At 44.8% G+C, this 23,001-nt stretch overlaps 2 protein-coding genes across 4 annotated transcripts; both read left to right on the top strand.

The window, feature by feature from the left end:
- The first annotated feature begins 502 nt into the window (after positions 1-502).
- Positions 503-5,064, top strand: HNRNPDL (heterogeneous nuclear ribonucleoprotein D like). Of its 2 annotated transcripts, XR_011048498.1 has the most exons (9): positions 503-681; positions 1,226-1,394; positions 1,483-1,644; positions 1,924-2,055; positions 2,173-2,287; positions 3,135-3,302; positions 3,520-3,617; positions 3,999-4,102; positions 4,796-5,064. XR_011048498.1 is itself a non-coding variant. In XM_068404294.1 (8 exons), the coding sequence occupies exons 1-7, from the start codon at positions 593-595 to the stop codon at positions 3,588-3,590; spliced, it is 906 nt and encodes a 301-aa protein (XP_068260395.1). In that variant the 5' UTR covers positions 503-592; the 3' UTR covers positions 3,591-3,617; positions 4,796-5,064. The 2 variants fall into 2 exon arrangements, 1 of the variants encoding a protein (XP_068260395.1); XM_068404294.1 differs by lacking the exon at positions 3,999-4,102.
- A 1,731-nt stretch (positions 5,065-6,795) lies between these two features.
- Positions 6,796-17,246, top strand: HNRNPD (heterogeneous nuclear ribonucleoprotein D). 2 transcript variants are annotated; one of them, XR_011048413.1, is made up of 9 exons: positions 6,796-7,188; positions 11,010-11,178; positions 11,977-12,138; positions 13,283-13,414; positions 14,331-14,430; positions 14,526-14,672; positions 15,609-15,706; positions 16,015-16,121; positions 16,929-17,246. XR_011048413.1 is itself a non-coding variant. In XM_068403579.1 (8 exons), exons 1-7 carry the CDS (start codon positions 7,001-7,003, stop codon positions 15,674-15,676), a joined length of 966 nt encoding a protein of 321 aa, XP_068259680.1. In that variant the 5' UTR covers positions 6,796-7,000; the 3' UTR covers positions 15,677-15,706; positions 16,929-17,246. The 2 variants fall into 2 exon arrangements, 1 of the variants encoding a protein (XP_068259680.1); XM_068403579.1 differs by lacking the exon at positions 16,015-16,121.
- The last annotated feature ends 5,755 nt before the right edge of the window (positions 17,247-23,001 follow it).

The following is a 23,001-nucleotide window of genomic DNA, read 5'->3' as shown; positions in this document are numbered from 1 at the left end:
CCTGCGGCTGCGGCTGCGCGGGGCACCAGGCCGGGGCCTTGCCGCCGCGGATCGCGGGAGGTGAGTGCAGCGCCGGCGGCGCCCCGGAGGCGGGGAGTGCCGCGCCGGCCCCGCCCCGCCGCCTCCTGAACGGGGTTTCTGGGTTGCATGTCACCCACCCCAGCCCCGGCGCCGGAGCCCGCCTGTCCCGGTCCCCATCCCCGCCCAGGGGAGCGACCCCCGCCTCGCCCCAGGGCCCGCGGCGGGAAGGGCGCGGGGAGTACTGGGCACGCGGAGGTGCGAGGCAGGCGCGGATGGCGGCCGCACGCTGCAGCCCGGGACCCGCGGCAGGGCACGGCTGTACCGGCGCCGCACCCGGAGCAGCCGGGCCGCGGCTCGGACACCCAGAGGCGGGCGGGTGCTGCAGGCCCGCCGGAAGCCGCCAGGGGCGCTGCGGCGCCAGGCGAGAGGGCGGTGCTGATTGGCTGCCGGCGTGGGTATATAAGGGCGGCGCAGGCGGTGCCCGGGTCTCTTCCGCCGCCATTTTTTCGCCTGTGCAGGTCTCCGCTGTCTCCGCCGCTCTCCTGAGTAGCCCCGGCGCCCTCGCCCCGCCATGGAGGAGTCGACCGAGATGAGCGGCGGCCCGGAGGAGTTCGCCGAGGGCTCCAAGATCAACGCCAGCAAGAACCAGCAGGACGACGGGTAGGGCCGGGGGGGTCGCGCCTCCATCTCCCTCACCCGCCCTCTTGGGCCCCGCGCGGGGGAGGGGGGGCGGCTCGGGCGCTGGGGGGGCGGGGCGGGACGGGACCTGGCGGGGTGGGGCCTCCACCTCCCTACGCCAATGGCCGCGCCCGCCTTTGTGTCCCGGGCCGGTGACCCACTTTCCGTGGGGCAGGGAGGGGGAGCTGCCAATCAGGGGGCGTGACGTCACTTGCAGCCTATGGGGGCGCGCGCTGCTCCGGGCTCGGGGGCGGGGGGGGATGCGCAGACCAGGCCCACGTGTAACGGCGGGGCCGCGCCGGGACAGCCGCTGCCGTTACCCCGGTGCTGCCCCTGCGGCCTGGGACAGCGGGCGCGGCTGTCGAGCCCTGCAAGCCGAGCCGGGTGGCGGTGACTTCCTGATCGCCTTTGGCTTGCGGCGGCCACGAGCGGGCTTGCTCCGTGCTCCACGCGTGCATGTGCACCCAGCTCTGTGTGTGTACACGCGTGTATTTGCGCGTATTCGTACGTACTTATTGCGTTTCAGGAAAATGTTTATCGGAGGCCTCAGCTGGGACACCAGCAAGAAAGACTTGACAGAGTATCTCTCTCGATTTGGCGAGGTTGTGGATTGTACGATTAAAACAGACCCGGTCACTGGGAGGTCGAGGGGTTTTGGGTTTGTGCTTTTCAAGGATGCTGCCAGCGTGGAGAAGGTGGGTGGATTTATTGTGGATCAATAGTACAAAGCGTGCCTGTGTCACTGTAGTGATCTGAGGCTTTGTTTCCTTGTGTGCTTCTTAGGTACTGGAACTGAAGGAACACAAACTGGATGGGAAGTTAATAGATCCTAAAAGGGCAAAAGCCCTAAAAGGGAAGGAGCCACCAAAAAAAGTGTTTGTTGGTGGACTGAGTCCGGATACATCTGAAGAACAGATTAAGGAGTACTTCGGCGCTTTTGGCGAGGTATAGTATAATGGCATATAAGAACCGCTCTGGTTTTCAAGTGCAGTATTGCCTCTGTCTTAAGACAGAAGAATTTGTGAGGAGAGAGCAGGCTCAGGATTACGTAAAACTAGGGATTGTTGAAACTATATGTATGTTAATGATTTTATAGTGTTGAGATGGACTGATTTAAAGCTCTCAAAAGCAGTTGGCATAGACATTAGACTGCCAAATGGTTCTGGCAGCTTAAAGAGTTGCTTACGGATTTTGTGTGTTATTGGTAGGTACTTTTGATTTCAGATTGAAAACATTGAGCTTCCCATGGACACAAAGACTAATGAAAGGAGGGGCTTCTGTTTTATCACGTACACAGATGAAGAGCCAGTAAAGAAGTTACTGGAAAGCAGATACCATCAAATTGGTTCAGGCAAGGTACGGAAGCTCTTGTTCTTAGCATGTGAAATAGACCATCTCTGTAGGCTTCCCTGAAAGCAGCTCACAAAATGGTCTTGAAATTCTTGATGAGCTAAAAAATTTTTGTCTTTACAGTGTGAGATCAAAGTAGCACAGCCCAAGGAGGTATACAGGCAACAGCAGCAGCAACAGAAAGGAGGAAAAAGCAATGCGGCTGGTGGACGAGGAGGTGGAAGGGGGCGTGGACGGGGTGAGTGGTTTGGATGTTGAAATTAATGTAGATGCTTAAGCGTCTGTATCAAACACTAAGGTATCTGTAGATATTCCAGGTTTCGGGCTGTGTGCAGACCCCATGTTTAAATTGAATGTGGAAAGTAGCCTGTTAGTGAGTGGTATTTTGGTGTTGCGATTGCTTGTGGAAGCTTAAGAATTGCTCTGCCTGCATTCAAGTGGTGAAGTGGCAAGTTGGATGTAGGGTGCTTTTGTATACCCACAGTTGATAGCATAGCTAAATGGATAGTGCAGTTATCCTTTCATGTGAAGGGATACACTGTTGGGTCATGGGCGAGAAACCATGAGCTGTTTGCTAAAGAGGAAGACAGTCACTTTGCTACACTTCAGAAATAGATGAGAAGCAATCAGCTGTTACGTTACAGGTTAATGCATGTCAGTCTTAAAAAGTCAAGCAGTCGCAACCAACACAGTGCAGTAAAGCTGATCCTGTGGTATATAACTTGGTGTTCAGGCGATTAGTGATCTGAAATGGAAGTTAAAGGAAAACAGCAGGAGCTGCTGTAGTGCATGCTTTCAGTGTTGTGCTGTTTTGTTTTCCCTGGCTGTTTTTATGAGCAGGACTACCTGCTGTCTGTCTTTAACATTGTGGGTGATAAGATCTTATGACCCATCTCTCATATCTAAATGAGATGCCTCAGTTCTTTTTAGAAAAATATTTTTCTTGGGTTCTTGGGAAGATAAGGGGATTCTTCCAGGTAATAGTTCTGGCATAGAAAGATTGCCATAGAAAGTTAGATGAAGTGGTATAGGAGAGAAGTGAAATACTGAGTTCTGTAACTTAGAAATGCTATACTTGGTTTCAGGTCAGGGACAAAACTGGAATCAAGGATATAATAACTACTATGATCAAGGATATGGAAACTACAATAGCGCTTATAGTGATCAAAGCTACAGTGGCTATGGAGGATATGACTACTCTGGATACAACTATCCCAATTACGGATATGGGCCAGGATACACAGATTACAGTGGTAAGTGGTTTAGGTCTCATGCTAGATAATAATAGCATGCATCTTTAAACGGGGGCCTCTTCTAGTAACTTGTTCTGTAACACCTTTTACTCAAAACACATGGCTCTAAAGAGTAGCCCTGGTGGTGTACTGTATGGGAGCAATCTCCTTCGAAGTGATAGACATTAATCTTAATGCTTCTGGGTTGTTTCTCCCCCCGCCCCCATGTTATCTACAGGTCAACAAAGCACATATGGAAAGGCATCCCGTGGTGGCGGCAATCACCAAAACAACTACCAGCCGTACTAAAGCAGTACCTAGTACTTGAGGAAACAGGTGTGTACATTAGTGCAAGGTCCACTCTGAGTATGTCTAATCTAATTTAAAGATCAATAGACAAATGAAGAGTAAAAACTTGTGTAGCATGACTTTTCCTTTAATTAAGCTTTTGTTAACTTAAAAAAATACTTTTTTTTAAACCAGCTTTGCCTACAGTGTCTATAGATCTTTAACTTTGTAAAAATGTGACTTTATCTTCTTTAGTACCTCAGAAAAACATAAGAGTTTTTCTGTTTTGCGTTGTGTACCAGGTGGTCTAGAGGAATAATTAAACTTATTAGAAGTATTAACAGGTAAAGTACTGAAATGGGTACAACTTAAGGAAAGCAAGAATGTTGTCTTCTAACTCTGACATTATACCTTGTTTGTACCCGCCAGCGGGAACTTCATTGCAGGCCGTGTGTCACCCTGACCACGTCTATCTCTGGGGTCGCACGTTGCAGGCAGAGCGCAAGGCATACACCAGAAAACGCTGTCCTGTGGTATGGTCTCTTCCAACTTCATGTACCAGCGTAAAGATTAAAGTGGAAAACTTCAGACTTTGGCTTCTTTTTTTAATCTTTTTGGAGATTAAGTGTCTTAACTTAAATGGTTTTTTACAGGAGTTAAAGTACATAAATGCCTTTACAGCTTAATCATTTGGTCTTCTGTTTAGTGTTGTATTTCAATTGTGGAACCTCATTTTAAGTGTGCATTCTTTTAAGATTTAATGCTTGCTTTTTTCTTTTTATAGCTAATAGTGAAATCTGCAAACCAAAACGAACTTTTAATTCTGGAAAAACATTAAAGATCATATGCACGTGGACTGTTTTTGAACTAAATTGACCTGACTTGTGTTTGCACAGCAGTCATTCCGATGGATAAACAAATATTTGGAAACACTTTTGGCAGTGTTTCTACTGGAAGAAAAACTATCCAGAGCCTGATTAATAGTCTAAATTGGATGTGTGTTGTTCTGGAGTAGCTTCCTAAATGGGCTGAATGGCTGTATTTGGGAAGATAAATTAATGATGGGTAACAAAACCTCTCATGTTACCTTAATAAATATGCATATGATCTTTAACAGTGAAGAAAGGAATATATAGAAGACTTAAAGCAGTTCATGAAAATGGACCTTTTAACGATTCTTGTAGTAACTCGCACAGATCTGACGTACATTTTGTCTTGATTTTTAGGTAGAGATACTGCAACAAAGCCATCTTGCAGCGCATCGTGAGTGAATGGAGCGTGATCTTCGTGAGAGGAAATGACTATTTTGTAAAAGACTTTTAGTGTACGACACAACTGTGTCCAACTGTACATAGCAGTCAACTAGTTTGCTTTTATGGTTTTTACTTTCTTTTTGCCATTCATGTTATGACACAGTGTGGACTTGCGTTTATACAAACTTTATTTGTATAATTTCATGTTAAAGGATTCTCTAATAAATGCTTACTTAAGTGAACGTGTAGTTTTGCTGTTGGCTGTCAGCTTACATGGTATAACTATACTTCCACTTGTATAGAAGGGCAGCTGTCTTTCTGGAGATAATAAATGGCTCAAGACAAGGTTATTGTGTATACAGGTCAGTACAACCCCCTCGTCTTAAGAGAGCACCATAGTGCCTTGAGTTAGCATACCTGTGGAAGAGAGCAGAGTTGTCTCCTGCCACCTGCAGAAAAAAGGAGAGTGTCGTCTGTGGCACAATACTGCCAATTTCATATATATCAAAGGAGGGATCTAGAACTACAGCAGCATCTTTTTTGTGCTGATAGCAAGAGGAGTGAAATCTGTATCACTCTTCAAAGTTTTTCAAGCACTTAAGTTCTAGAATGCTCAAGGCTGTAACTTACTTCCCTAGAGCATTTGCTCCCTGTCTATTCCAACGCCAAGCAGGAGATTACAAGTTCTTGAACTTTAGGGTCTGCAACTAATTTCTGTACAAGTTGGGATCTATTCCTTCAAGTTAGATCCTGTACTGGACTCCTCTTAACTGGATCAGAAAGCAGGTTTCCCATCTTATGTATACTAGCAAGCAAGAACAGAAGTCTGAACAAATCATTGCCAGCGAAAGGAAACTCAACCAGCAGGTTCTTTTTTTCTGAAAAGAACAGCTGGGATGGGTAGGTGAGCATACACATTCTGCTTGAGGCCAAAGGCTTGCAGCAGTCTGCCTTAAGTTTTTTTTTCTCAGCACAAGTATCTGGTCATGCATCAAAAATAAACCTTGCTTGTTAGAAAAGTAAAGTGAAGTGTGAGTAGCTAATTGACAGGGGAGACTGGTCTTGCAAACTTGTAAAAGGAGAAGTCTGGGTAAAGGCTTCTCAAAGTTTCCAAACCATAATTTTCAGTGTTTGTTTCTTTTATTTCTCTCACAGGCAGCTGGGTATTTTTATTTTCTTCTCCTGTCATACAGAAGAGCTGCATACCATAACTGCTATGGGTTAAGCAGTTGCTAGATCTGGGGAAGTTTCTGTCATCTTACCAGTTAGTTTGGATGAGAGACGACTTGCTGATGGCATTGGTTACAAACTAGAAGAACAGCACATGACCGCTGGGAAAAGCCAGAGCCGTAGGTGACTTTGTACTCAGCTTTTCTGAAGTGCAGCTGGATGCAGAAGCTGGCTTTACCAGCACTGTCTCTGGGTGTCTGCAAGCACTGCTTTACTTTTGCCACTAGGACATAGCTTTGCTATTACACTTGTTAATATACAAAAACCCACTTGTTTAAGAGTCAAGTTTTACTTCAACCTGTAGCAATTTATGTTGCAAATTTAAAAGCGTGTTGGTTTGTTGTCTTTTTTTTTGTTGTTGTTGTTGGTAAAAGCTTCATTTTGGTACCTTCAGGCACTGGATGCTCCAGGGGGTGGCCGCAGGTTGTGAGGTGCCCATGAGCTCGGTGCAGGCCGGTCCTGCAGACTCGGGTCCCCGCAAGGCTCGGAGAGCCGCGTCGAGCAGGTGCCCGGCAGCTGCCGGTTGGAGGGCGGCCCGCCTGGCCTCACGACGAGCCGCTGCTCGCCCCGTTCCCTGCTCCGGAGCGGCCTCCCACAAAACCCCAGGGCGCTGCGGCTGGCGGCAGGCCGCCCGGGAGGGCAGCGGCGCAGCGCTGACGGGCAACGACCGCCAACTGACGGCTCCAGCAGCGCCCCCCGCGCCGTCTCCCTGGGAGGCGGTGTCACGTGACCGCGCCTGCCGCGCTCCTTCCGTCCGCCATCTTAGGTTGGGTCGGTGGCGGCGCCATTAAAAAAAGCGAGCGAAAGGAGAAGGGCTTGGTGCGCTTGTGCCGTCGCCGGGGCTGCGAGCAGGGCCGGGGCCTCGGCGGAGAAGCGGCAGCGGGGCCGGGGGCGGCGGGCAGTCGCCGGCTGTCCGGCCGGCCGGCGTGGGTCAGCCGCAGCGGCGCCATGTCGGAGCAGCAGTTCGCCATGGACTCGGCGGCGGCAGGCACCGGAGGCAGCTCAGCGGAGCCGGCGGAGCAGCCTGAGGGGCTGGCGGGGGCTGGGGCGGGGGGCGCCGACGGGGGAGGCGGCGGCGGCGGGATCGAGTCGGAGGGAGCCAAGATCGACGCCAGCAAGAACGAGGAGGACGAGGGGTGAGCGGCGGGGGCGGCGCGGGCGCCCCGCGGTTTTTGTCTCCTTGGTGGCGTCCTGCTGGGGCGGGCGTCGGAGTCTGGCGGCCCTTGGCTTGGCCTGGACCGGCGCGGCCCCGCTTGCCGCCCTGTTTGTTTACTTGGCGCCGCGGCGACGTCACGTACCGGGCCGGGCCGGCGGGGGCGGGCCGCCGGCGGGGCAGGGGCGGGCGGCGCTGGTCGCGCACCTCCGCCTTCCTGTTTGCCGGGAGCACCGAGGCGTGAGGAGCGAGCAAGAGGCCCCCGCGGCGCGGCAGTGACCGCGGCGAGCCGACCCGCGCTGCGGCGGCGGGGGCGGGCCGGTGCTCACCCCGGAGCGGAGTGGCTCGGGCGGTAGCTGGCGGCTCACCTGAAGGCTGCCAGCCTACACGCGACCCGGGGACCTGGCGTGCTCTGGAAAGTGCAGCCGGGTCGGTAGCTGGTTTGCCTTTCGGCATTGCAGGGAGTCAGGGGTGATACCGTGCTCTGGGTCGGTTTCGAAATTAGCAGCAGCAGCAGCGCTGTCACGGAGTTCCAAATGCTGCTGCCAAGGGGGGAAATTTTCACGCCCCCGGCAACCCAAATTCCACGGCAGGTGGCAGTGACTGGTCCTGAGGTGTACATCTGGTGTGATGTTTGCCAACCTACAAACTTTTTTTTTTTGAAGTTATGTTTTCTAAAAGTTCATGTGCAGCGCATGTGTTAGGGACTGTAACTCAAATGTAGCTGAACGCTCAGGTTGCAAGCACTTAGTGTTGCCCTGTGTTGCAAACATAAATGGTATGTCAGTTGCATGTCAGTGAGAGGCGTGAGGCACCTTGACTTCTTCCCGCCCTAAACCGTTCCTCCTCTTCTCATGAAACTTGCTGTGAGGAAGATTGCTTTAGGTAACAGCTTAAGAATAAAGGCAGCTTTTAACCTTCTAAGGTTCTCTGCCTGATGCTTGGCATGGTGCAGTGTCACTTTCATATAGCAGGTGAAATTTATGTCTAATAAATCCAGTTGCAGGACAGGCTGCTGCTATATGCTGTTTCCTGTCAGGCCAATAAGAAACTCAACAGGTCTGTTTTTGATCAAGGAAGAAAGTAATCTGGATAAAGGAACACTAGCTACTGTGTCGTGTAGAGACTTAGCATGAAACCTTCCTGAGTGTCTTCCTTGTGTAATAACCCATGACGTTGCTGAGAGCAGGGAGAAGCTGAGAGCTTACTTGTTGGCTTTGTATACACACCTGTTAAAGGGTTTTCATAAGGAAGCTCATCTTCTTTTAAGTCAACACAGCCTAGAAAAAGTTGTCACTGAGTAGTGCAGTGACATTGGGCAGTGATTACATGTCTTTTAGTTTAATTCAGTCGTTTTTTGAGTTGTCAGTTCTTATGGGTAATGCCATGCAGGAAATGAAGTGTTTTGACAGCTCTCTTGGTAGTAGTGAGAAAACACACATCTTTGGTAGTTGTTGGATGTGGGTACATCAGTGTTTCCTTTGCACTAGGAATTAGAGACAGTATTCCCAGGAAAAAGTAGTGCGCAGGTTCTTGTACCATCAGATCTCCTCAGTGAGAGCTGTGTACTTGGGAAATCCACATGTTGGCAACTTCCTGACTAGCCTGTTGGAGGAAGGCCAAAGCCACTACTCGTGATGATGCCTATGCTCTGTTTAGCTAAGTCTGAAGTTTGAAAGCTTTCCCAGTACACTTCTGGTAATTTATTTTGAAAAACTGTATGTGCTGATGTGACTTACACTAGCCAAACTGTGGTGTGGGAAATGTGCATGTTCTACAAGCTTTTGACAGCACTGTGACATGGCACCTTAATTGTTTGTTGTGCTTACATTAGTGTTGTAGCCTTGATCTGACCTCAGTTTGCAGTGCAGCAGTAGTTTGTCAGCTTCTGCAGTGGCAAGCTGAAGCAGTGATGTTTTGCCGCTCTGTGCAGTTATTGCGTGGTGGGAAGAACAACCTTCAGAGGGTTGTCAGTTTCAAACTAGTGTTCTTGTTCTGTCATGTGCCTAGTGATATAAAGCAGAGTTTCCTATGTTAATGTTGATTGTTTGTTAGTAACTATAAAACAGGTTTTGTATGTTTATGTTAATGGTTTGTTGATAACTGTAAAACAGGTGTTTTGTGTGTCACATAGCAAGTATACACATGCGTATGTTCAGTAGTAACTGCTAGAGTATCACTGTCCCCCGTGTGTCAGAAATACGATCCTGCATCCTCTGTATGTGTTCTGTTTTGCAGCCCCAAAAAAACCCCACAAAACAAACAAATGAAAAAGAACCTTAAAGATGGATGAACACAAGTACACAAAGTATCCTTCGACTTACTATCTGTACTGGTATGAGGCTGTTCGTTTACCAGTGTGGACCATTTTTTCCATATTGGTCCTGAAGACAGTAAGATGTGACACTAGAAAGGGCTTTTGGTGCTTTGTTGAAGAGAGGTCTGGAACTAATGGGAAAAGTGGATAAAGGGATGGGGAATAGGTACTCCTGTTTATAGACTTCAAGACTTTTTATAGAAACATCTGAGGCTCCTGAACCGCCTCATCTGTATGGAGCCTGGATATGTTTGTCAGAAGCTGAATGCTCTTCTTAATTCTGTAAGAGCACAGCTAATTCAACAGTTAGTTCACATGAGCAGCGTTTGATTTGAGAGGGTTTGACTTGTGGAAGTACAACACGATTGTACATGTTTGGTAGAAATGTTTGTACGTGTGTTGAAAGTGGAGGAATTGGAAACACGCTTCAGTGTTTTTTCAGGTTTTCTGGTGACTGCATGTGATTGGGAATAAGTTCATGCAGTGAAAATGGACAAAGCTTTGTAGAAAGCACGTTTTTAGATCATAGTGGATCATACTTTTTGTTTTGAGCTCGCTGTAAAATCTTCTGTATCAGTATTAGAAGAGATTTTTCTCAAATCAAATAATTTTTTGAATAGGTGCATAAGTGCTATGCCTTATAACTATGAATGTTTCATTTGTGTGCATATTGGCTTGATTTTTAGTTGATGCAAATCATGAAGTGTTTCCTCTCGAGACACAGTGGTTCTTGATTTTTCTTATTTTTCTTTTTTTTTGGCTTGCTAATGTGATGGGAGGGTCATGATTTGATTCCAAGCTTTCAGTGTGCTTTTGAAAATACAAGTCATGATCAGCATTATCTGCTGTACATGTTTGCCCAGCAACACTGGTCCTGTAGGTAGTATATTGGGAAGATGTTCTTGTGATTGTATTGGATTATGCCAGGTGTTTATATCACGTTTTTGGGAGGAAAGATAAGTTTTGACCATCTAGTACTTCACTTTTTACTGCTTTCTGGGGAAGGGGACTTGACTAAACTGTATTTGTTTTAGTTTACTAATATTGGCATATGTCCAGTCCAGACTAGCACATAAATGCTTCTGTTTAACTGCACTGCCTTATAAATCTATTCTGCCTGTGTTTGTTTCATAAGCAGTTGTGTGGGGGCTCTGCAGATAACTAAAAGGAATTAAGCCTGTGTTGGGTCAGTAGTGGTGGGGATGCAAGGAAGTAGTAAATGTCTTTTTGTCACTCTCTGTAGTTTCGTGGGATAGCAGAGTAAGCAACTGCAGCAAAAGATGGTGCAAAACTTCTGTGTACATGTAAGTCTTTATCTAGTCTGGCCAGGATCATTTAAGCAAGTTCTCAAAAAGTGCAGGCCTGTGTGTGTTGTGTCACTGATAAAATTCTGCTATTCCTTACATTAGGTAGCTGAGCTCATAAAGCTTGACAGTACAGGATTTTGGGTAAGACACATTAACAGATTAACCATCTTGTCTTAACAGGAAAATGTTTATCGGCGGCCTTAGCTGGGACACTACAAAGAAAGATCTGAAGGACTATTTCTCTAAATTTGGTGAAGTCGTAGACTGCACTCTAAAGTTAGATCCCATCACTGGGCGATCAAGAGGCTTCGGCTTTGTACTCTTCAAAGAATCGGAGAGCGTAGATAAGGTAGTATTAATGTAATGAAACAACATGTTCAATTATAGGTAGCAAAGATACAGCACTCAGATGATTGTATGCATAGTTGTCTGTACGTGATCTGTTAAACATGATTCTGGGATACAGTATATTTAACATGCTTATTGAAATGTTTTTTTCCTAAACTATCTTACTTGTGATGCAGTGGCCAGGACCAGCAGTGATTCCCAAAGTATGGCTTTGGGTACTTACAGGAGAGTGTACTGCAAGCTGCTAGACCTGAGCACTTTAAAAATACTATATATAAATGCCTGCTGCCTACTACTGTGAAAGCAGTAATTTGCAAAGAACTTCAAGTCTTTGCATTCCAGAGCTGCAACGTGAAGCCCTAGAGTAGAGCCAGTGGCTTTGATAGATTTGGGCTTTGTCCAAGGAAGAACTAGCTGTTAACCTTTCTAAAATGCTGTTGACACAGCACACTGAAAAGTTTTCAACTTCATTGACCTTTGGTGATACCTAAAGTGCAGATTCTTTACTTCATAAGGTTTGAGGATGGGATTGTAGAGTACTTTCTGAGAAATGCGGCACTCTTGCTTGCCTTGGGTGATACGTGGCTCCAGGTGACTCTTGAAAGGCTTTGTCAGAACTGTCTATGTCAGTGGGTAGTGATCAAAATCACGGAACTGTTTGGTTTTGTGCAACAAATTATTGCTGTAATCAAGTATTGAAATTGAAGCGATAGCGTTAACAAAAACTAAGTAAAATAACTGGGCCTTGCTGAAAACATCACTTGAACCATGAGTAAGTTCGTGTTTTAATTTTCCACAGGTCATGGACCAGAAGGAACACAAGCTGAATGGAAAGGTCATTGATCCAAAAAGAGCTAAAGCCATGAAAACAAAAGAACCCGTTAAAAAGATTTTTGTTGGGGGCTTATCTCCAGACACGCCTGAAGAGAAAATAAGGGAATATTTTGGAGCTTTTGGTGAGGTACATGGTGAAATAAGCTGCTTATACTTCTGGAACTTGTTCTGTCTTCACAAATTTAGTAATAAAAAGCAGCCCCCAAATGCAACCGGCATGGACACTACTGTAAGCTTAATGGCCGGTGTAGCTCCATGTGTCTTAGTAGGTAGAATTTTAATGATAAGGGTATTAGTTACAGGCTTTGAGTTGCATAAACTGGGTTAATCGAAGGAGGAGCTGGGATAAGTCAGGAATTGATTCATGGGATGTCTGACAGTCTTGACTGAGACAGGCATGGGAGGCAAAGTTTTTGAGCATGCTGCTTTGGTCAGTTGCGTGAGATGCTCTTTGGCCACCCCAGCTGATCTGCTATGGCACAGATTCAAACAGTTTGCCTAAATTCTGTGCAACGGTATAGTCTCCGTCCCCAGTTTTTGGTGGTGCAGATGAACAAAATATCACTGCAGTCCTTAAAAGCTGGCCTTGTATGAGCTTGGTACAGCTGCTGCTTCCCTATTAGTTCTCAGATGTTGCCGGCATCAGGTCATGCCAACTCTGTTGTCAGGGAATTCGGTTGTCAAATACCTGCTATCTTACTACCTCACAGACAGTTCACTCTGGACTATAGACTTTAACTACTATTAGCCTAGGCTGAAGTCTTGTGTGCCATAGGTAAGGAGAACTTTACTCTGTGTTTGTAGTCAGGTGTAAAATTTGTCCTGTTTAACATACAATTTTAGCAGCATTGTGGATGCACTTGCACAAAGCTACATCTTTTTCATATGAAACTTGAAGGTTTATATCTGCTTAAGGTTTGAAACACCTAGTTACTTCAGTCTTAACTGAGTTAAAACTGAAAGTCAAACTGAGACTATTTATCCAGCACAACTGAAATATTCTTTGCGCACCATATTTTGTTTGAGTTCCTGAATGGACAAATGATACTATGAGTTAGAGGAAAAAAAATCTCTTACACAACTATGAACACTGTTTCTAGTGAAGGTGATGTTTGTGATGTTGATGGTTTCTAGTGATGTAAAGCCCTATGAAGGAGGCATATTATCATCTTCAAGTCTAAATAATGTCAGTTAACAAATATGACCTATTAGAAACATTTTTAAGTGGCATGAATGGCACGACAAAAGATAAAATCACTGTCTTCTACCAGGTTGAATCGATTGAGCTCCCCATGGACAACAAAACTAACAAGAGGCGTGGATTTTGCTTCATTACTTTCAAGGAGGAGGAACCAGTGAAGAAAATAATGGAAAAGAAATACCACAATGTTGGGCTTAGTAAAGTAGGTACAGTTTTTCCTAGAGAAACTGAACAGTGACAATAGAGGGAATTACATTATCTGTTGCATCTGTTTGGGGATAATAGTCTGAAGATACCTGTAAGCATTATTTCTCACATGTAGGCATTAAGCCTATGAAGTATTCATATAGATGCCAGGAATAGGTTACTGTAATATTAAACTTCTGAGCTGCAGGGGTTTCTTGTGATGTTCTGTACTGCACCCCGTGCCAGGAGAGGGCCAGGCCGCAGCATGTTTCTTCATTGTGAAGCTCCCACATGCTGTAGCTGTGTGGTCAGAGTGCTGTGTCACTGATCCTCTGTATCAGGCTGCACCATGTTTCCTGGCAGCTTGATCTTTGTGTGTTTAATAATATTTTGTTGTTTTAAGCAAAATGTCAATTTATCTTAGAGTGCTTCTGAAAATGAAAAGAAATGGGAAGTTAGGCTTTCCTGGTGGAAGTTACATTCCTTTCAGAAACCTGGTTGAAATTCAGCCTAGTAACAACTCAAATTGTGGCTGGCCTCTTCTTCATTGGATGAATAGGTAGTGGAAGCTTCAGAACAGAGTTGAGTGAAAGCGTTGACCATACTTTTGTAACTCAGATTTGATTTTACTTTTCCCACATAAATAGACCTGAGAGGTTTATTTCAAAGGGAAAACAGAAAGACGTACAGAGAAACAAGCACTCTTTTCAGAATTGGTTCTACTGGCGGAAAATTAGGAAACTTGAAATGTTTTTATAATGCCAGTGTCTTACAACTATTTTCAATTTGGAGAGTGTAAGCTATCCATTTTTTTTCAGGGAGAGCACCAGGGTGACCAAATCCTATTTTCTGCTTAGTGTTCTGTAAGTTTAAGAATGGTTTGTGGGGGCTGTCTTCGCTAATTGGATCTGACTTTAACTTTCTGTTTCCAGTGTGAAATAAAAGTAGCCATGTCAAAGGAACAGTACCAGCAGCAGCAGCAGTGGGGGAGTCGAGGAGGATTTGTCGGAAGAGCTCGAGGAAGAGGTGGAGGTAAGCTTGTGCTGCCGTGGTATTGGAAGATGAACGGCTTGCTTGAATGAAAACAAGTCTCCTGCAACTCTGAGTTTTGGCATGTTGTGTTGCAGGCCCCAGTCAAAACTGGAACCAGGGGTACAGCAGCTACTGGAATCAGGGGTATGGGAACTATGGCTACAACAGCCAAGGGTATGGAGGTTATGGAGGATATGACTACACTGGTTACAACAACTACTATGGATATGGTGACTATAGCAGTAAGTACTGAACTTACTATAAAAAGTCCTAATCTGCTGCTTGTAAGAAAATTGCTGCTACAGATATAAAAGATAGATGGCTTTAAAACATACTGGTTTAGGCTTTCAGCTGACTTGACAGCATTCATCTTACGTATGGGGTCCTTGGTTTCAAACACCCCTCTGCCGCCACTTTTTCTGCTTCACTATGTCAAGTGTGTATGGACACTGGTTATGTAGTGGGGCTGTGGTACTGCTGGAAAGCTCCGTGTCCCTGGGAGATGAGGACATGGACATGTCTCCTGCTTGTAAGGGAAGGTGCCCCTCAGCTGCTTTAGTTACACAGCACTGTTAGTTGGTGAGAGAGAGAGAGCCCCTACCTCAGCTGTCTCCTTATAAACTTGCTCTGTAGACTGTTTAGGTTCCTGAAGTGGCCGTCTTGGCCAAGATCAGAACGTAAATTTGAGGACTGCAGTGACTGCGTAATAAATGATCAAACTACCCATCTACAAAAGACTATAGTTACCACGGTGGTGACAAGGCTGTAAGCTAAGTTTGGACATGGACAGCAGGCAGCTGCACAGTTACACACTCATGCAAAGTAGCAGAGGGGAGGCAGTCTGTCTTCTGGGGGCATTTTCCTGCCAGTCGTCTGGTAAATTTGCTCTGCCTCAGTATGGCAAAAACTACTTGACATTTTGGAATAAGCTAGGATTTCGGTGAATGTGGTTGTTTTTCTCCCAGATGCAGTTGAATGGGCGGGTATAAATCTTAATGTTCTAGAGAAGCTGAAGTTGTGGGCAGGGTGAAAACAGTTTTGAGTAGTTTCATGTTGCTTAGGAGTTGGGGTGAGGGAAGCTGGCTTTGAAAGCTGCCTGAGCTGGTGGCATCGCTGTTTCCTTCGGAAATGCTGTAGGCTCTGGAGCTTTCCATCTGATAGCTTTCTGTTATGTTTAGATCAGCAGAGTGGTTACGGGAAAGTATCTCGGCGAGGTGGTCATCAAAATAGCTACAAACCATACTAAATTATTCCGTTTGCAACTCACCCCAAACAGGTATGTCCGAAATATATACTTACAAGCTTTTTTTGTAATTAATAGTAATTTTTCAAATCTACTGCATAAGATATTTTAATGATTAATGTTTTAAAATTTCACAGCACCCAGACGTGCTTACCGTAATGTAACGTAATGACTTTGAAGATATGTAACACAGGTGCTCTTAAGCTTTTGCCTTTTGCCCTATAATTAACAAGTCAGTAAAGTTAACAGGTAAAGTACTGCTAATGGGTACAAATTAAGGAATTGCAGCGAAACAATATTGCCTACTAACTCTGACATTATACCTTGTTTGTACCCGCCAGCGGGAACTTCATTGCAGGCCCTGTGTCGCGCTGACTTCACGATTCTCACAGGCCCGCTCAATGCGGACAGGGTACGAGATGCTCACGCTCTCGAATGCTGCCGTTTGGTATGGTCTCTTCCAACATCCTGTATCAGCATTATAAAATAAAATGGATACTTCAAGCTTTGCCTTCACTTATTTCTTTGCTTTTAAAACTATATGTAATGTAATTTTAATGCATTTTTTACAGGCCCAGTAATGGTTAAATACGTCAGCTTACTGAATAATTTTAACTTTGTTCTTCTAAGGATACAGCTTGTCTCTGGATTTTCCAGTCTTAATTTTATATTTTATTAATCTATTTTAATGCTTGCTTTTCCCATTTATAGACATGGTAGCAGTAATTGCAAGAAGTTCTTGAGCTGAATTCCTGCTGTGTCAACTTCTCCTTAGCTTCTGAACACAATCCTACTATAGTAGTTAATGTAACCTTTTCTTTTAGTTGTATTTTCTTAACAGATAAGCTAATAATATTCTATAGTAGGTCGGCACAATTCTTAAATGCAGATTTTGGGCCCAAAAGGTCCATCCACCAAAACAGTTTTGGTGGTGGTTATGGGTATCATAGATGTTTTGTAACATCTAAACCTAGAAGTATTTTCTAAGTAAATTTACAGCATACAATGAAAAACTTGTCTTAAACCTTGGTGCACATGTGGATTTCCAGCTCATGGACTCTCCTGTTCAGCTTTAATTTAAAAAGCATATATTTACATGATTAATGTTGATATACCATATTTACATAGAGTGGGAAATAGGGGTATCTAAAATGCAGTTGTCTGTTAATTAAAAAAAAACAAAAAACAAAAAACCAACTTTTCTGCTGGCTGTCAATTTCCACAGAATGACTTTTTTCTCTTTTCTTTTTTCTAGATGGAGACGCAGTATTTTCTCATTTGAAGATTCATTTGAGGTGGCACATGCTACCTGCTAGTAGCAGTTCAAACTAATTTTTGTATCAAGTCCATGAATTGGAAGTAAGACGTTGGGTCCCTCTGAAGTTTAATTGAGTTTTCATTAAGACAAAATTGCTTTCACCATCTTATTTCTTAATTGCTATGTTTAAGAATCAATTTGTTTTATGCCTCTTCCTCAGTACTGTAGCGCAAGTCTTGTGTTCAAAAGCCCAGTGTGACAGTGTCATGATGTAGTAGTGTCTTACTGGTTTTTTAATAAATCTTTTTGTATAAACGTATGTTGGCTCTTTTTGTTGCAAGACCAAAGACATGCATGCAAGTTTTGAATCAGAAAAGCAGTTTCTGTTTTACAGCGGGTATTGGTATTGTGTCATTGAAGGAATGGCGTTAGTTAAGTGCTACTAGATTATAAAGGAGACTTGTTTTCCAAAGGAAGTTCTCTTCTTGCTAAATGCCTTACAGAACAAAGATGTAATAATTTTTTTTAAAGTGTAGTATAGAAGTGACACTGAACTTCAAGGAACACTTAATAGTAGCCTGGCTGCAGGAAGAGGAGAAAGGGATAAAGGACCAGAATGAAGGAATCTGACCTTCCCTGGGCAATAGTGAGCAAGGGGTGAGTTGGATGTGTTACTTAAGTGGAGGGAGGTTGTCTGCAAGGAGTGAAGGTTTTACAAGCTGCAGGGTGGATCGAGCTGTGGCTGCTATTTCATGTGCTCTGTTGCTGTGTGATTTTGGTAACAAATTACAGAACAGTGTTAATGGGTGACCTGCCTCTGAGTTTTGAACGGCCTCCTGGGCACTCTGCACAAGTCTGCTACTTAGCTCTACATCAAAGCATGTAATAATGCTCTGAACTTTAATGGCTGCGGAATTTCTCAGACTTGGGTGACTCAGTGGGAATAACGGTCCACGTGAAAGTCAAGGAATGATTTTTTGTATCTTGGGCTACTCTGATTTAGAAAATATGCAGGAATTGTACCTACTGTTTATCATTAGCAGCTGTCATAATCCTAGAAAATTCCCAACAGCATATGACATGGGAGTAACTGAGATAATCAGTAAGCACACCCTGGATTTTAATTACATTTGGAACTTGTTGATCACTTACATGTTGAAGTAGCAGTAGAAAATGCTGCAAGTTATGTTGTGGGCAAGCTGCTGCAACCGAGCTTGAGTCTATGCCTGTCCATCTTTCCAGATGGCAGACCTGCATTTAAGCTGCCATTCTGTCTCTGCAGCAAAAGTACTAGGCCAGTTTTACAGGCTGGCTTACTGCAGAGTAACATTTAAAATTCCTTATATCTGACTGAATGCTTCTGCACTTGGTTTTTGCACACATGAAAGGTTTGCTCTATACAGTACTGATTCATGATTAGCCCGAAGTAGAGCTGTAAAGGTAACTTCACTTCTGCGTTACAGCTGAAGGATGTGGAACTGAGCACAATCTGCCTAGTATCAGACACAGATTAAGAAGGGGTTTTACCCTGTACCCTGCTTAAGGTTTGCTTCTAGTCAAGTTGGCATAGGTTGTAATAATATCCTGATGGTCCTTCTGAGCTGGAATTGGATGTCAAAGGTTTCCAGCCAAGAACAGACGTTACGCCATCAAAGCTGTAGGGAACATCAGCATGTGGTCTAATGGTCTGGTTGTACCTCTTGGGATATGCAACACCCAGTTGTTGTAGTAGTGTCTGCTGATGCTGTGAAAGATAAGGTACAAATAGGAAAAAAACTGAGAGGTAACAAAACCTAGAGCTGGAAGGGAAGGTTACTGGCCAGCTGGCTTGAAAATGAACTGGTGTTTATATTATATTTTTCAGTCTTTGCCTAGTTCTCAAATGCACTTGACTATAAGAATGTAATTTTTGTCCCTAGTCTCCGTTCCTTCACCCATGACATGTTGTGAAGCTGATAATTTTGTCCAGTTTCCCTTCCATACTAGGCATGTCCAGCACATGCTGTGTGAGAATTAAGAATTTAGAGTAGGTGTGTGTAACGCTGGGTTGTGAAATGCAACTCCTGTTCTTGATTACTTACCATGTCCCTGAACACCCTGGGCTGTGCATAAACTTCTTATGGGAAGAGGCTCAGCTCTGCTGCATAGACTTATTGAAGGAACTTACCTAGGTAACTTTTTGTTTCTCAAGCTGCAGCTGGGTAACACCTTGAATACCGTCTTGGGCTTGTTTTTGGGTAGGGATAGGTTGCACAACACCAGCTAGTGCTTGGTTGTTTGGTACGGCTATACCCAGCTTAGCAGGGAAACCAAGTAACATGCAAATATTGAATTTGGTTGTATTAGAAAAACAAAGCTCTGTTTTGAAGCCTCATGAAAGCGGGCACCTGAATACTTCCCTGACAAATGTGCTAGAAAGAAGAGCTGTCAGCTTTCTCTCAGTGCACTGTCATTGTCACTGCGCAGCTTTGCTTTCTCACTACGTAAGCAATGAAGTGTTTTATTAGCTGAGCTGTTTGGTTTCCAGATGTATTGGAAGTTAAGCCCAAATGGTTCTCCATTTTTAGCTCTCATGAGCAATGAGAAGGAATGTTTTCTAGTGACCTTGGGGTGTCAGTCTGGTAATTGGAATTTGCAGTTTCTCAGCCAGGCGTCACCGTTGGCAAGTGATGCTCTCACCATGCTGCCTTGCTTAGGAATAGCAGAAAAGGGAGTTGAGTTGGGTTTGTCACTGCTCTGTGCTACACCTCTGGAAGCCCAGGGCTAGTTTTTGCTTCAAATGTCTATCACCTAAGTACTCTTAAACTTTGTGCTTAAAGTTAGAGACGCAAGATTCCCTGCACATCTTTTGTAAGGTAACATTGTCAATGTAGTTCTTCAAAAAGAACCAGTAATTTGTAAGAGACAGAACTTGCATCTTTACTTGCTGGAGGGATAAGAGCACTTTAGTGTATACAAACAGGCAGCATCTGTTGGGCAGGCTGATGGTCTCAGTTTACAAGATAATAAAACTAGTGGGTAGGGTGTTTCCATGGACAGGCCTGGCAGTTTTAGTTGCCCAGAAACTCTGCTAGCAACATAATTTTTTTTTTTTAAATGAGTTTTAGCTGTAACTGGCGGAGGATTTGTTCAGTTAGCTGGGGACCTAAGTCTACAGTGCGCTCCTTAATGGGAGAAAATACACAGTCAAAGGGCAACTTTACCGAGGGAGAAGCAGAGGGTTTGCATTCCCTTATGCTCAGCAAGTCAGACTTGATTTTGAGATTTGAATTATTATAATGGATATATCACCAAGAAGGCATACTTGATGGGAGCATCTCAGCATTCCTTATTGAACAAAGTGCAGGGTATTCCTTTTGCCACTGATGTTTAGAGCTCCTGTGAAATAATGGGATTGTGATGGGTGCAAGGAGGCTGCGCTGTTACGTTCTCAGCAAGCCACCTCTTACATTCAGATAATTGCAGGTAATTACAAAATAGCATCCTGTGTGTGCATGTGTCCAGAGCGTTCACTTTTTAACTGGAAGCAATGTGGCTGTTATCTGCTGGAGATAATTATCTTGCAGGTACAGCAAAACTCTGCCCTGGTTAATGCAAATCACTGGTGAAAAGCAAAGAGGCAGGGAAGTAACTGGCAGCTAAAGTACTCATAGCTGTGAAAGAGCTGTGTTGTACCGATCAGGTGGTTTCTCATAAATGTCATTTTGATTGTGTGTCCACTCCAATAGTGTGATACCAAAACTGAAAATTAAGTTCTAAGGAGTAGAGGTGTCTAAAAAAGGAGGACTTCTCTAAGGACATTTGAGGACAAAGGTACATGATAGAATTCTGAGTTTTTCTATGACTTAGTTGTTTTTGAATCAGGTCGGCATCACTGGCTGGCCCAAAATTTCTCTTTTGATAGAGAAGTACAGCAACTGGAAGATAATGACATTTGTTGTAATCTGGCCAAAGTGACTGTTAAGTGAAGATTGTATTTAGGGAGGCCCTCCCGTTGGGTCACGAGGATCAGAGCAGACCCCCTCGCTTTCTAAACTCCTTCCCAGTGAGGAGTCTAGGTGCAGCTGGATCTGCTCTTAGTCCCAGGGTCAATGGTTTATGTCTAAGGATAGTGACACATTAGGTACCAGGCAAAAGAGGCGCACCGGTTGGTTCATTGCTCGAACTAGAGGGGAGGGTCAGGGAAGAGAGGGAAGGCACCCAGGACCACAACATTTAGGGAACCATGAACTGAGAACTCTTATTACGATAACCAGGCTTTTTATGTATTAAGGCAAAAGGCAAGTCAGGCATAAATTCATGTCTCGTTGTAATTCAGTCTTAACACTTGAACACTATCTCTAAAGGGAAATAAAAAGGAAGGTAGGATAGGGGCAGGAAAGGAGAAACAGAGGGGAAAGAAGATCACCTTCCCTAGATCCAGCGATGAAGGGGGAGAAGTACGTTGATCCAGCCAATGGGGGATGGTGCAGTGCGGAGTGACAAATTTCCAGCCCTACTCCTGGGGTCCCAGTCCCCAGTTGCCAGGCTCGACTCTCCCCTATTTGTAGCCCAAGGCAGAGCGATTGAGCCAACCCCAGCACGGGCAGACCATGTCTGGCGGGCTGTCCGGGGTGGCAACGCATACGCGCACTGCGGTTGCCTGCCGGTCCCTCCCCTGGTTTTCGTGCCGCTTGCCCATCACTCACCTGCCACTGCCTGCCGCTGGCTCAGGTCAAATAGGGGGTGCCTCTAGCGTGGTTCAGGCACAAGCCCAGGCATGGGGTCTTTTGTTTGCCTAGTGGTTCTTCACATGGTCTTTCATTTACCTAAGGGGTCTTAGAAGTGAGGAGCTGTCCCTATGTCGGGTTTGTGCAGGGTGGGGGCAAAAGTGTGTGAAACACGATCGTTTCATCTCTGCAATTGTGTCATGGTGCTTGTCCTGGGGAGAAATGACAATGGGCTTTCTGAGCAGCTGTCAGGACTTGTTCGACACAAGAGATGGAAGCCAGTGAGGTCCTAAAAGGGATTACTGCCATAACTAGGAGAAGGATGAACATTTAAACAAGTAGAAGTACTATTAGAGCAGTCATGAATCATTTTGGTGTGTTTCCTCCACATCTTCGTAGAAATCTGCCTTGATTTTTTGGAAAGTCTAAGCATAGAAAAAATGCTGAAAATATGGTATTTCTTTTACAAGGACCAGCCTGTGAACCACTTTTGCGCTTAAACCTATGCACTAACTGCTTCATAAGAAAGCTTTAATTTCCTCAGCAGCTTTCTGCCAGTTGTAACATTTCATGGGTATGTACTGCAGGAATAGACGGGCAAAACTGTAGTAAGCCTAATAGCATGCTGATTTTTTTTTTTTTTTAATGTGTAACTGGAGCAACATGATAAACAGAGGTGACAGGGTGTTTTGTTTTTCAGGACTAAGTTTCATCTATCTAAGTTCATCAGAGTTCATCAGTTCATCTATCAGTTCATCAGTTCATCTATCTAAGATCATCAGATCTAAGTTTCAACCACTTCTTCAGTGGTTTCAGAAAAATGTCAGACTGTAGGTGCAAAACTATGGCATTTTAACATTTTAAACATATCCAATAAAAGGCATGAAAGGATTCCTAATACGCCTCATTTATTCTCACAAAAATGTTAGGGTGAACAACCTCTGTAAAATAAGGTTGTTTGGGAAGTTAGAGTTGTGTGAGTAAGGCAGTGCCTTCAGCGTTTGAGTTATTACCAACGGGAGCTCACTTTGCTGGTGTAAGATTATGGGCTATAAGCACTCAACGGACGCCAGATAATCTGCAAGGCTTTGGGTGTACGAGGTTTGCTGTAAGATGTACAGTGTGCAGTCAAGTCAAATCCTTAACTTTTTGCATGTACTTCCCTGTGTTGCTACTGTGAGACATTTTAAAACATTCTGCAATTGGGAGTAGAAGAACAACTGGGATTTAGAAGAGAAGCATTTAGGCAGTTTTGCAAAACACCCTGCAATTGTACAATGCAATAGTCAGAAAAAAACAGTGCCATGGCTTGAAGGGAGGGGGGTGAGTACCAGGGTTTGCAGGTCGTCTGTTCTTCCAAG

The sequence above is a fragment of the Nyctibius grandis genome, chromosome 6 (assembly GCF_013368605.1).
Source record: "Nyctibius grandis isolate bNycGra1 chromosome 6, bNycGra1.pri, whole genome shotgun sequence".
NCBI classification, from domain to species: Eukaryota; Metazoa; Chordata; class Aves; order Nyctibiiformes; family Nyctibiidae; genus Nyctibius; species Nyctibius grandis.
The sequence above is the reverse complement of the archived record's forward strand: the minus strand, read 5'-3'. Positions and strand labels throughout refer to the sequence as shown.